Source organism: Dipodomys spectabilis, unplaced genomic scaffold (genome assembly GCF_019054845.1).
Source record: "Dipodomys spectabilis isolate Male_0828 unplaced genomic scaffold, ASM1905484v1 ptg000125l, whole genome shotgun sequence".
Classification (NCBI taxonomy): domain Eukaryota; kingdom Metazoa; phylum Chordata; class Mammalia; order Rodentia; family Heteromyidae; genus Dipodomys; species Dipodomys spectabilis.
In genome coordinates, this window is record NW_024870802.1 from 7,712,901 (window position 1) to 7,727,261 (window position 14,361).

Sequence of the window (14,361 nt, forward strand, 5' to 3'; positions counted from 1 at the left end):
ACATTTCCTCTCTCACAATAGAATGAACACTTGTGAAATAAAACTGATGGTAAACAGAAGGAGAAACAGGTTAATGGACTTAATGCTTAAGAGTGTCAAAAGAGTCTGAGAGAATAGGTCTTGCGTTAGGATGAGATGCTGGTTACTTGGGAGGAACCGGTAGCTTCATGTGTGCTCTCTGATCTCAGAATATCATGGTTATCAGTAAAGGAAAAGTAAGTCAGTGTAAAAGGAAAGAGTTAGCTGACTAAAGCAAAGCAAAAGAAATGATCATCAATCCTCAACTCCTCAAAGAATGATGAATTCCTCATTTTCCCAGGGGGAATCATAAAAGAAGTCCTAGGGAAAGAAGTCTTCTGGACTAGACAAAGCCCACTCTAAAGATCAGGAGAAAGCAGTCTCATACCCAACTCAGAGAAGCCAGCTTCCTCTTTCTTGTCTGTGTCTCCCCAACAAACAACAGGATAATACAGGAGGCTTGGGAATAATGAGGCTGTCCTCATGCTTCCAAAGATCCTGGTCCTTGTGTAGCTTAGGCAAGGAAGTATAGAAAGGTTGTCAGCAGCATTTAATCAAGCAGAAAGTCTGATGGTTGAAGATGTCCCATATGAAGCTGGGCAGTGGTTATGCCTGAGGCAGCCATTAATTTGAAGAACTCAATTCCCAACCTGCCTGGTTTCCTGTCTCCTAGGACACATCCTCGTTTATTCTCTTCAGTTGGAGTCTTCCCAGTTTAATCTGGAAGATAAAGTGTTTAGAAATCAAACGTGGCTCACTCAGACCAGCACAGGGAATTCTCATAGTTGCAGTTCAATTCATCTTTACTACAAAATTTTGGAGAAAAACAAATAAATAAAGGAATAACACTCAATCCAGCACAGTGCCTTGCCTAGAATAGTATTAGGAAAACTATTTGTCAGTGAAGCAAGTTAGTGAACAGATGTAGGGAAGCAGGGATGGGGAGTCTTGCTTTAAAATCCAGGTAGACAGGAGATGCTTGGTGTTTTCGAATGAGACCAAAGGAGGCCAGCTACTGATTTGGCATCTCCAGCGTCCTCTGGCGCCTCTCCTCAAAGCTCCCTCCCACTTGTAGGTGATTCGTGGGTCCAGGCCCTGGGCAGAGGAGACCTTGTAGTTCCTATAACCTTTGCTATCAGTGTTCCAAGTTTAGTTCCCTGCCCAGCAGTATCAGCATCACCTAGACTTGTTTGAAATATATGTTCTGAGTCTATAGCCCAGACCGAGGAAGTCAGAAACTCTATGGGGACTGAATGGCATTGTCCTTTATTTCCCAGTAATCTTGTTTCAACAAGCTATCTAGGTGATCATAATGGATGCTCCAGTGCTATGCCATTCAAGCTGAATTCCAAAGAGAAGGTAGAAATGAGGGCCTACAAATGGGAGGGATCCAAGTGCCTACCTACTCACTCATAGCAGGTGCAAACACAACGAGGAGTTTGGCAGACTCAAGGTCAGAGGAGTCTGGGAAGGGATGTGTGTGGAAGGTAAGATTCAGGACAAGCTAAACATCCGATACTACAACGTTTTCTAAAAACCCAGATGGCAAACTGTGCATGCTCTACTTTGAACTATCCTACTTTGGATTATTTTCTCCTTTGCCTTATTCCTAATTGGGTTTACTGTCCAAAATGCAGAGGTTTGCTTTGCTTTTTTTTCAGAAGTTCCAAACAGCAACTTTGAGAGCATTGGGTTGCCTGGAAGCAGTTCTGTGTTTTCCAGGATTCCAACTGAGCATTGAAATCCTTCATTTGCCAACTTATTTTTATAGGAAGCCAATTTAAAAAAATAAAAGAGAGAAAGTTTTCTTATAGTATTGGAACTACTTCTAATTTTAAAATGACTTTTTTGATGTATTTTTTGTTAAATACTATGTAGTGTAATGTATAATTGCTCTTGTTTATTGCTTTTACAATCATATTTATTAAACAGATAATGTCTCTAAAGTCTTGGCCTTGATGTATTTATTCTATCCCCAAACTTGATCAATATATGAAAGTGATGTATTTATAGGATTTCATAAAGGCTAATTGCCAGAGTCTTCATTCAATGTCACAGGCTCAAGGTTTAGTTTTCCTAACCAAGTAACCTATATTCTACTTGCAAAGTCATTCCAGTTGACTGTCCAACATCTGCCACTTCATTAAATTGCATTATTCCCAATAAAAGTCATTTGGAATGGGCTGTACTGGGATGAGTAACATGTTCATTGTTATTAGCTTAACATTATAAATTATTAGTAGGTAATAGACCCATTAAAGTTTACTTACCACTGAAAATTCAAACTTGTATGTAATGAAATAAAACTGAAAATGTGCTGAAACCTCAGATGGTAGAATACCAACAGCTTTGGACCAGGAGTGAGGGAGGGTAGTTCTGGCTGTGATGTGTGACCTTGAGCAAATCAATCATATTTGGAACTTAGCAATGTGTTCATGTGTTGTACTTTAGACTTGCTTTGGCTGAATTCTATGCTCATTTAGGGAAGGATCTAAATTTTTTTTTTCCATTTTATTTCTTCAGCATCAGAAAGTAGACATTGTTGCCAGTAGGGGGCACTAGATAAATATTTCATAAAAACTAACCATTGATTTTGAGTTTTCTTTTGCAAGCAAGTCTGTCTAATTTAGTACTGATCACTGAAGTGGCTCCTTGGGCCAAGCCTCACCCAGCTAGTGCCTCTAATTTCACCCTGTTTCTCACGAACCAACACCTCCCTGCCCTTCTGCATTACTGCTCAAGCTGCAGAGTTCATGGAGCTATTCAGACAATAAATGTAAGCAAATAATTACACCTTTGAACAAAGAGGCAAAAATGTGCAAGAGAGTAGAATAAAATACAAAAGACTAAGTTTGGCTTCTGTATCGTTATATAATTGGTTTGCCTGTTCCTTAAGGAGTCCATAAAACGTACATTTGAAAATGCACTATTTGGCTGATGTTTGCATAATGGGAGATTCCCAGAGTAATTCTGGTGGCTGTAAGTGTGGAAACAGCTATTATAAATTTGGTCTGGCAAATATAGGAAAAAGAATCTGGTATGCAGATTACAGATTGACACAATACAGAGTTATTGATCTGTAAGTCACATGCTTGCAAGGCGTTAGAGCACACCTGCCAACAAGGCAGACAAAGGATCTGTCTTCATGAAACATTCTGCAAGGAGCGGTGGACAGATGAGATGATGAACGTTCACAATGCTACCAGATGTATAATTTTAAGATGTTGAAATGTAAATGTAAAAGAAAATGAAGATATGCTAAGCAGCAGAGTGAGGGTGCAGGGATGGGAGAGAGTTGGTAGAAGCAAAAATACCTAGACACTAAGGACAAACCATTCTCAGATCTCAAGAGTGAAGAGAGACAATTATCCCAATATATTCATTTATCCTGAGAACCATCCCAGTCAGACATGAAATTAAAATATATAAATAAAGCCCAAATGTAGAGTGAGGAAGCTGAGAGTGGACAATATAATATATGTTATGGTAGAGGTAGCAGAATAACTACAATTAGGTCACTGCATCCCCAATATCTTACTCCGCACAAGTTCCCTAAGAAGAATGCTGCTTGTCTTAAACTTTGTGAAATTGAAATCACAGAACTGAAATGACTCACTGGAGACCACAATTCCAAAGCACGGAAACCACACTGGAACTGTCCTTTATCCAAGCTCGCTTGAGCGGTTAGTTAAATAAGAGAGCTCTGCTCACTGTAATGTGGACTATTTCCCAGCTTCTCCACTGAGCTGATTTTCAGATGGTTCCAAAGCAAGGCAGACACTGTTGCTCTCAGTGACGTGCCTGGCCAAATTTGTGTCTGGAAGAATGCCCAGAATAGATTCAGTTCTTCCTTCTCACTTTTCACAGATGCTTTGCTGGTGGAGATTTAATACATGTCCCTAAGGATTTATGGAACTAAATCTTCTGAGATCTCAGAGAGGGAGGGAGGGTAGAAAATAGGTGGTTGAATCTCTCTCTCTTCCTCTCCCTCCCCCCCTTCTTTTACTACTGTTACTAGCAAACACAAAACAAATACTTAGCATGGTAGGGACTTATCCCATAGAAATGACCTTAGAATGTTCCAGTGTTCTTAGGAAGTCAAATAAGGCATGCCATTTTAATAGGGTATAAAAATAAATTGGAAGGCTATTTTATTTATCTAGTGCATCATTCTTAATTTAGATGTGTGTTTATTATTTATTGCTACTCCAACAAGGCTTGGGGTGTGGGGCAGGAGGAGCTGACCGGGTTTCTACATATACGGAGCAATGAGCTATAGAAAAGCACAAGAATTAAAAGTGTTATATAACATATTCTCTATGTTGTAATAAATAGAGCGTAAATGACTTAAAACACAAATATTTTAAAATAGATCTACTCATTTGATAAAACCCATAATCTGTCTAGTAGATTTAATCATTAAATGTTACATGGCTGGTAAAGTAATAAAGTAATGGATGATAAGTAATGTATAATATTCTTCCACCTACCTTACTGCACTAAATCACAAATTAAGAGATGACTCAAAGCAACAACAAAAAAAATTGCATGTGTGTGCAGTCTCTGTTCTAAATCCTGGTATTGGAAAGAATTCACACAAGGAAAATAGTTATAATTCTTCTGAACACAACTGCCAAACCCTTTGCTGGTATGTCACACCAAGAAAGGCTTTTTCCTTTTGAACTCACTTGACATGATACACAGGGGAGATGCATCATGTAAGTGTTCTCCAGGGAAAGACAGGATCTTTGCCCCTAGCTCCGGTAAACTACAGAAAAAGTATTATCCAAATACGGAAACACCAAGTAACTTGAAATATCATCTCAGAGGGTTTGTGTAAGTCATGAATACATAGACATGGTGTAACCTAGTAGAGTCTGTAACTCTCAGGGTCATTCTCATACTTGTGCACGAGGCTGCTCTCCATGAACCTGTGGTGTGGAAAATGCCTTGTAAAATGAAAGGACAAACTGAAGACCGCAGTTCCATTGTATCTGAGTACATACGGCAAAACATTTTTTAAAAATTAAGCCTTGTCTTTTGATTGTATTGGTCATGTTGAGAACCACCATTGTCATTATTATTGAAAATAAGAAAGACCTGGCTTGCGATGTACTCTGAATTCATGAGTTATCTTGAGTCTTAAAAGGAAAGGAACAAGGAAACAGATGTTGAAAGATTATTCAGAGATTATTTTAAGAAAATGATCTTTTAAGGGAAAGAGTATTCAATATTTTAAAATATTATTGCCCAGGTGAGTTTCTGTTTCATAAGTTTAATGGAATATCCAAAGAGGCACAAAAAACTTGAGTTATACTAAACCAAAACCACAAAGCAGAACAAAAATGCTTAAGTTTCCAGTGTACATTTTACCAGAAATCAGGCTGGTAGCCATTACACAGGCACTGCCAGTAATCAATACCAGTCCATGAGGACTGAACCCGACTGAAGGACATGGCTGCAGAAGCAGACAAGGTTACTTCTGCAGGGCAGGAGATGGCCGAAACAAATCAGGGCATCTGAGTACAGGTAAGTGACGTCAGGAATAGATAGGAATCTGGGAACCAAAGAGGTAAAGCCCAAGTGTTCACGTCGGAGCCTGTGTGGTAGAGACCAGAATTTCTTGGATTTTGTAAACACCCAAGTGTCTAGAACTAATTCTGAGCACCCTAGACTTATCTGAAAGTATATAAATTCCTTCAGATCAAAGTAATGAGCCGGGGTTCTCATGTATTCTTTGTCTTTGTTGAAGAATGTATCTGGGACATTGTAGATTTCATTTTTCTCTCAACTCTCTGGAGATAAATTAGTTGGTATTCTCAGAGATGATTTTTTTTTTTTTTTGCCATTCCCTCAGAAAATGGCATGGAGAGAAAGTACAAGCTAAAATGTAATGACGTACACTTGAGGCAGCAGGATTAAAAGTCTGAAGCCAGCCTGACTTTGTCTCTAGAATGAAAAAAAATTACAGCCATATGCATTAGAGTTACTACCCATGTATGATCAGATTCAAATATAATTTGTCTGCATATTTTGCTAAGTTTTTTGAGAAAAATTCTAATAGATAAGGTATTCATTTGAAGCACTGAGAAGTAAACACAGTAACTTAACACTTTTATTCACTAAATGTAGAAAGGCACAATGCTTTCTCAGAAAACACCCAGTAACCCTCAATATCCAGATGACAGAAGAAATACTAATGTTTTGGCCTACCTTCTGTGCCTCTTTCCATCAATATCATAAAGGCACCGGAGCCCTCTTAGTTTCTCTCTCTCTTCCTTTCCATCATACCTCTTTGGGTGATATCTTCCCAGCAGCAATCATGAAATTCTCATATTCTCTATGAGTGACATAGTTTCAACATCAATCATATTTAAATACACCTTCCATACTGGGGGTGAAAATATTAAGGAATCAAAGGACAAAAGTAGAAGAGAAACATATCCTTCTGTCTTTAGAATATGCAAAGTGGACTTGAGAGTCAAATAAGCAAATCTTTTGCCAGGATCTCCCACTCACAGCACAGTGGTACATCTCACCAGTATTGGCCCATTGGTCCCTGCTGCCCTGGGTGGTGAGACACCATCTCCCACAAAGGAATCCAAGTAATGGCCACGCAACCCGTAAGAGGACAATGCACTTACTAGAGAATTTTGGAGAAATTCAGTGCCAACATGTATTCATGATGCTTGCTCTTCTAGGCTTAACATTACCAAATTGTAAAACTATCATTTTTTTAAAAGCAAACTGATCAAGACCTCAACTGTAAATAATACGCACGGCTGCAGTCTGTATATGAGCTACAGTCTTCGACCAAAAACATTTGGGAATCACACACCAGTCTTTTGCACTTGAGCTTAGAATCCTGTCTTACTGAGATGAAAACTTCACTGTGGTTATTAACCTGTGGAAATTTTAATTATCCTTTGAGTGCCTGAGGTTCTTAATAAAGAAGTAGCAGAAAAATCCCACTGCGAATTAAATCCAACGGAATGTTTCCTCCATCTGAGGACAGAGAAGTGATTCTTGTTTGTCAAATCTCTTTCAGCACAATAACCACTTAACTAAATCTCAAATTGGATATCTTACTTAAAATTGTGAATTATCTCATTCTCCAGGGAGCTGCCATTGAATGTTGTAATAAAAATCATCCAAGGAAATATTTTTAACCTCCAGACTTAAAGAATGAAAAAAGAAAAAAAGATATGTTTCTTTCTAGCACTGAATATTGAAATCTGGGAGAATGAATAAGATGACATTTTTTAAACAAAAGAGCACTCATAAAAGGTAGAGATAGCTTCTATCACTGCAAACAAATCTCAGACCAGGGTGCTTTCTCTCCCTCTTACATGTGAGTGTGCATGTGCACGTGTACACACACACACACACACACACACACAAAGTCAGATCCCTTCCTGTATGGGTTAATTTGATTCTATTTGCTGCTAAATCAAAATTATAGTCCCTATAATCTGAGGATACTTGATAATCACCCAGAGACACTATGGATCAGAGGAAGGAGGCACAGTAACCTAGATATTAGCCTGTAAGAGGCCAAAAGAGAATGTTATCTAGTTTTTTTCCTTCTGAGTCTTGTGACCTTGCAAAACTCACTTAAATGTTTTGAGCACTAGTTCAGATGACAGCACAGACAGACATGACAGTATGGCTACATTTTTACCAGATATGTCTAATTTAACAAATAAAATCAATAAAGGCACATTGCCAAGTTAAATGAGGTTATTTCTCTCTCTCTTTTTTTTTATTTTTTTTGGTCGGTCGTGGGGCTTGAACTCTGGGCCTGGGCGCTGTTCCTGCACTCTTCAGCTCAAGGCGAGCGCTCTACCACTTGAGCTACAGCGCCACTTCCTAAATGAGGTTATTACTCCACTCCCCCTTGCTACTTCACTTAGATAATAGCTCAACATCTCTTCAAGGGTCTATGATCAATTCCTGCTTGACCTTGCTTCCTACTTCTCCCTCTTGAAACAGCCACTACTGCCGCCTTTATATTTCTTAAGGAAACAGTTCCATACTGGGTATCTAAACCCATTAATGACCTCTTTTCTACAGGCTTTCACCACTCCATCATCTTTCCACACAGTCCTTTGAATTTACCATCTTTTATAGCTGTCAGCCCTTCTTATCTTTCTTTCTAAGATACAGTTTATTTTAAAACGTAAACTCTTCTATAAGCATCTGTCATGGTTACTTGTGTGTCAACTTGGGAGAATACTTTGTGGAGGAGATTCACACTTGGATCTTAGGGTAAGCAGATGATCCTCTGTTGTGTTGGCAGAATATCAGTCAATCAGTTGAAAGCCTAAATAGAAAATTAGGACAAGAGGGACTTCCCCAGCAGACTGTCTTCAGACAAGAACTATACCACTCACTCTCCTGTGTCTCCAGCTACTGGGTTGCATTGCAAATTTTGGCCTCTTTAGCCACTGTATGAGTCAATTCCTTATACTCTTCTATATTTTATATGCTACTTCAGGGAAAAAAGAATCTCACTAATACAACATCAAAATAATAAGTGTCAATCATTTCATTTAAGTCATTAATTCATGAGTGAAACAGCAAGAGATGAGGATAGATTCTACTCAAAATTATACTTACAACTTCTATGGGTCAGAGTTCTAGACATGTCCTCAGGGGGTCTTCTGCTAAGTGGTCCACCAGATTGAAATCAAAGTGTGGTCCAGGGATAGATGGTGAACTCTGGAGGAATCAGCTTCTAAACGATTGTTAGGAGGATCTTGTTTCTCTAATTGTATATTTGAGGATCTTGATTTTGTGCTGGCTGTGAGCTAGAGGCTATCCTACCTCTTGCAAGCTACCGGAAGTTCCTAGAGGCTGACATCAGCTCGTTGTCCGGTGGATTTCAATAATCCACTCCTTTACTTCATTGAGTATGTATGCAAGGAAAGCCACTTGAGCAAATCTCCTAGCAAGTCAGTCTTATATCACAAAGCAATTAGGGAATTTGGTTACTGAACAAGGAGTAAAACCAATCCTGATTATGTGTAAGGGAAGGAAATTTTTCTAACATTTTATAAAAAAGGATTGAATTTTGGCTTTCAATTCAACAAATCAGTTTATGACTACAATACAACTTGAAGGGAAGGTAATTTTTTCAAGAACATGTACACCAAAGGTGTAGACCATTGGGGCATACTGTAGCATCCACCTGAAATGCAGCTAAACCTTATAAAGGCTTAGACACCTGTAGAATTATATACTCTCAGAGGGCCCAATAATATATTGCAGTCATTTGGAAGAGTTTTTCTACAAAGCTTGGTATGGTCTTACTGTATTCTTAGCAATCATTTTTAAACATTTAATGTTGAATTGAAATCTGCACAAAACTATTTATAGTGTTTAATTTTTTCTCATTTTCATAAAAAACTGGCTGTAAGAGCTTTTGAGAAAGGAGAGGGAAGGTTGAATAGGACATTGAAGCCATTCTGTGATACTATAATTGTAGATGTATAACTTTATGTATTTTTTAAACCCATTGAACTTTACAGAAGAAAAGGTGAACCATTGATATATGTGTGTGTGTGTGTGTGTGTGTGTGTGTGTGTCTGTGTATTTTATATATATATATATATATATATATATATATATATATAAATACTCTTAGACATTTAAGAGAATTCTGGGATAAAATACACTATGTGATGAGTGTTAAATTTATCTTTGGATAAATTATGTTTTGCCAGTGAGGAAAAACATAGGAGATAGGAGATAGGAAGGAACATTATCAGTTGCATAGCACGGCACTGTTTCTTCACATATTAATACATTTGGTCAACCAAATTATCTCCTCAGATGGTGCTTAACCATCATAATTTCATTAATCAGTGGTTTATGGCTCATGAAAGCTATGAGTAGAGCTGGGAGATGAACTAGACAACTTCTGTACCCCAAGTTTTCCCTCCAGTCAGTATTTCTCACAAACTGTTTTTTTTTTCCAAAGGTGCTTGGCAGACATCAACCCCCCAGTAAACAACAAAACAAAACAGTGGATCCATTTTTAAATTAAGTTTGGATGCTTCTGAATTACTCAAGATTTTGTTCTAGACAAGCCTCTACATCTGCCTCCACTTTTTAAACAGCTCTCTCCCACTGAAACAGAAAGGGAGAAATGGAGAAAGACAGAAGTGCCATCCCTGGGTTTGAAAAGAAAAGAGTAGAGGAAAAGTTAGTGGAACAAAAGGAAAGAGGAAAGGAGGCTAATGGGCTTAACTTGGGGAAAGATAAACATGGATTTCGCCGCTATGAGTTGATCAGAACAGGAACAAAGACCATGTCAACCAACTATCCATCACTGTCTCACCCAGCTAAGAGAGGACCTGCAATGCACAGACTCTTTTCTGCTCTTTGGGGGCCTGAATATTGTCCCTTAGTGTTTTCACTCAAGATTGATACTCTACCATGTGAGCCACAGCTCTACTTCTAGCTTTTGGGTGACTAATTGGAGATAAGAGTCTCATGGACTTTCTTGTCTTGGCTGGCTTTGAACTGCAATCCTCACATCTCGGCCTTCTGTGTAGCTAGGATTACAGACATGAGCCATTTGCCCCTGTATTGCTATAATTACAGAAAATATAAGTCTAGTAATTCTTCTTTAGGTTATTCAGAATTTTTGTATCGCTGTCTATGGCCTATATGTAGAAATGGTGTTATTGTTAACCTAACAATACATTTCTGTTTATTTTAGTAGTATTTTAATAGAGTGGGTCAGAACCATCCAAACCATGTGCACTGGAATTGGTAATTACTCCAATGCAAATCAGATGCTTGAACTAAATGACCAAGGAATGTATTCTGTTACGGGCCTGAAATGCAGAGTCCCCTCCTATGACTATAGCACCGTAGAAGGTAGTGCTATGTGGTCACACTCAGTGACCTTTAGGGCTGTGACAGCAACATAAGATGTGGCTCACAAGGTATGGCTCCTTTTGTGGATGATACAGAATCTTCCTTTTAAAAATCGAGTATGCAGCTTCTTTGGGAGCCAATTGGCTGACTTCCATCCCAGGACATTCGCTTTTTAATTTACACTAGCTCTTGGTTAGCTTCCAAGTTCAAGTCAAATTGTTGATTTTCAACCAATATCAACATGTCTTTATCTTTGGTTATAATACGGCAAAAAAAACAGCTCACAATTTTGTTCTGCAGATCTAACTGCTTTGGTGTGATGGCTAACGTGTATCCACATATCTAGAGCCGCAGTGGTAGAGGCTTCATATTCCTTTTGTATCTTACTCAACAGAGCTCTGAAAAAATAAAGGGAGGAGGGGGAGAATCTCTCACTGGTTTGAACAAAATGAGAAGTATCTTATGAGTCTTCTATTTTTACTTATTGCTTCTGCTACCTTTATTATACACATCCATTGTCTTTCTTTCATCCTTTATCTTATTTTTTCTTCTTTTCATCAGTCATGGAGCTTGAACTCAGTGCCTGAGTGCTATCTCTGAGCCATTTTTGCTCAAGGCTAGTGCTCTACCACTTTAGCCACAGCGTCACTTCCAGTTTTTCTGGTGATTAATTGGAGATAAGAGTCTCATGGCACTAGCCTTGAGCTGAAGAGCTGAGGGACAGCGCCCAGGCCCAGAGTTCAGGCCCCATGACCGGACCCCCCCCCCAAAAAAAAAGTCTCATGGACTTTCCTGCTTATGCTGGCTTTGAACATGATCCTCAGATCTCAGCCTTCTGAGTAGCTAGGATTACAAGTGTAAGCCTATAATTCTATTATTTCCTCTACTAATAAGAAGTAGTAAGGAAGTAGTAGAATTAGTTGAGCAGGAAAAAAGGTGGTATTTGATATGTTAATACTTTGATCAAAATATGTATGACCAACATCATTTTTAAAAATCCATTAAATGTAATTAAGTTATAAACTGGACTAGTACATCATTATTTTCCTAATATAAATAATCTTCTGAAGTCTTTCCCCTGAAAGACCCAAACATCCTGTAAATTTATATACAATGAAACCCATACCTACCATTTTGTGGAACCAAGCAGAATGGGATCCACATTACAATCGGATCTAAAATATTGTCAAAAACACACATATCTGATTTGGATATATGAGAAGTTATGCTACTGGTTTGTTAAGGTCAGCAATAAGAACACTCACTGTCATCAGAGAGAGAGAGAGAGAGAGAAAAAGAAAAAGAAAGAAAGAAAAGAAGGAAGGAAGAAAGAAAGAAAGGAAGAAAGAAAGAAAGGAAAGAAGGAAGGAAGGAAGGAAGGAAGGAAGGGAAGGAAGGAAGGAAGGAAGAAAGAAAGAAAGATAAAGGGAAAGCAAAAAAAAGAATGTTAAAAGTAGAGGGCAATCATGATTGTAAATTTGAGATGATTCTAGTAGCTGACATGATAAACATTGAAAAGCCCAAAGAGAAAGGACTTGGATCAATTTAGGAAAGAAATTTGTAGCTGTATCCAATCAGGAGGTGAAATACCTCTGGGAAAACTATGCCTTATACCATTGCAGAAGGTCACATAGACATAATGCCAGGATCACTTCCTTGTCCCCGTGTTCTCTTAACAATGAAAATTCTTGGTAATTCTGCAAAAGAAAAAAAGAATATGGCTTATTAGCTTTATGGCATTGCACAAGTGCAGGATTCAGATTTTAGAAGCTGAAATACCGAGCTTTCTTATGCACCTACTGAACCATAGTATACTTTATCAGAATTTAAAATACAAATGGGAACTATGGAGCTTCCTCTCATCAATGGCCAAATGGAACTGTTAGAAGGAAAACTATAAAACTGGGGAAAATATATTAACTGGCTATATTCAGACCTTGAACTCTTCTAGGAAGTGCTGGAATATGCCTCATGAAAGAAGGATAGTAAATGAAGTGGCCTAATTTCCACAGTTTATGCCTAGGGGCAGTTTTGGAACCAAGGGAATAGAGAAGAGCAAAACAATCTTAGTTAAATTCAAGGCAACTGCAACATTAGGAAATCTGTGACAAAACTCTGGAAAAGAGTGCGTGATATAGGTAAAAAAATAACTTTAAACATCTGCATAAAGTTCATCATAGGGCAAAACTCTAGAAGGAAGAACAAATTGGATTCTCCACAGGGAAAGAGCTGAACAAATCATGAAGTTTATAGAGAGTATCAGAGTATAGAGATATTCAAGCTTCAGCGATCTTGAACTGTGAATGGGCTTCTATGATCCACTAGAGCAATTAGTGAATCCCCGGAGTGTGCATGAAGTATCCTAGAATAAAGATTTCTCTAACTGTAGACCTGCTGAAAAAGACAAAATGAAGCCCAATGTTCTTTAAAGAAAGTTAACAAATAGTAGATACTCCACAATATGACAATATGACATTCATAATGCTGATCTTTTGCCAGGCTTGACAGGAATGAAATGCATTTCTTAACCAAGAGAATGATATAGATAAAAGTCAGAACTAAAGGAGTTTGAGGCAGGTGGAGCATGAATTTAAGACAATGTCTTAAAACAACAACAACAAATAGAACTGAAAATGACAGAGATAATATAATAGCAGAGAAGTCTTTAAGAAGCTGATAAGCCTGTAAAAAATTTGGAAATTAATCTGAAAGGAAAACAGTATTTAAAAACACCAGTGAAACACCGAGATATTAAAGATATAAATTATTCAAATTTTAAAATTCCAGTATTAAATGAGATTAGAAATTATAGAAGAAAATGCAAAATTGGAGCATGATAGAGTAAAATTTATCACAAGTGAAGGAAGTATAAAGACAAAAGAAATAAGCAAATGAGAGTCTTGTCTTGATTACTTAGAACAACAAGAATCCCTCTGAAATACATACAATTTGCCTCAGAGGAATAAAACAAAGTTGACAAAATATATCTAGAGAAATAACACCAATAGCTTCCAAATTTAAGGAAAACTGTGAACATACATAGTAAACCACAGAAGATATGTCACAATCAAATGGATGGAAATTAGTGACAAATGTGGATGAGACATATACCATATGAACACAAAGTATTAGAAAACAAGTGGCTATGTTCATATCAAATAGAGTTTCAGACAAGAAATACCTCCAAAGATTAGGGAGAGATTTTTGTAAGATGGAGAGATCAGTTCATCAGGAAAGTGTGAATTCTTAACATTCATGTATCTTGTGAATTACTATATGCAATACACATACTATACATATGTGTATGTTATATTATGCTATATTTTCATACATTTTGCAATTAAAAAGTTGATTTTAAATAATCAGTACAAAACAGAATTGATTTAGAAACCTAGAATGAGTATGCCAAAGATTTTCCATACTTACTAATACAAATGCCATGCAAAATATTTCTGC

At 37.6% G+C, this 14,361-nt stretch overlaps 1 protein-coding gene across 1 annotated transcript in view; it reads left to right on the forward strand.

Annotated features, from left to right (window-relative positions):
* Window positions 1-1,929, forward strand: part of Sorcs1 (sortilin related VPS10 domain containing receptor 1) — a 514,871-nt gene extending 512,942 nt beyond the window's left edge. Inside the window, exon 27 of the mRNA XM_042689575.1 lies at window positions 1,680-1,929. Coding sequence (XP_042545509.1) covers window positions 1,680-1,759 — 80 coding nt within the window. The 3' untranslated portion in view covers window positions 1,760-1,929. The remainder of the gene's footprint in view (window positions 1-1,679) is intronic.
* Window positions 1,930-14,361: the final 12,432 nt, after the last annotated feature.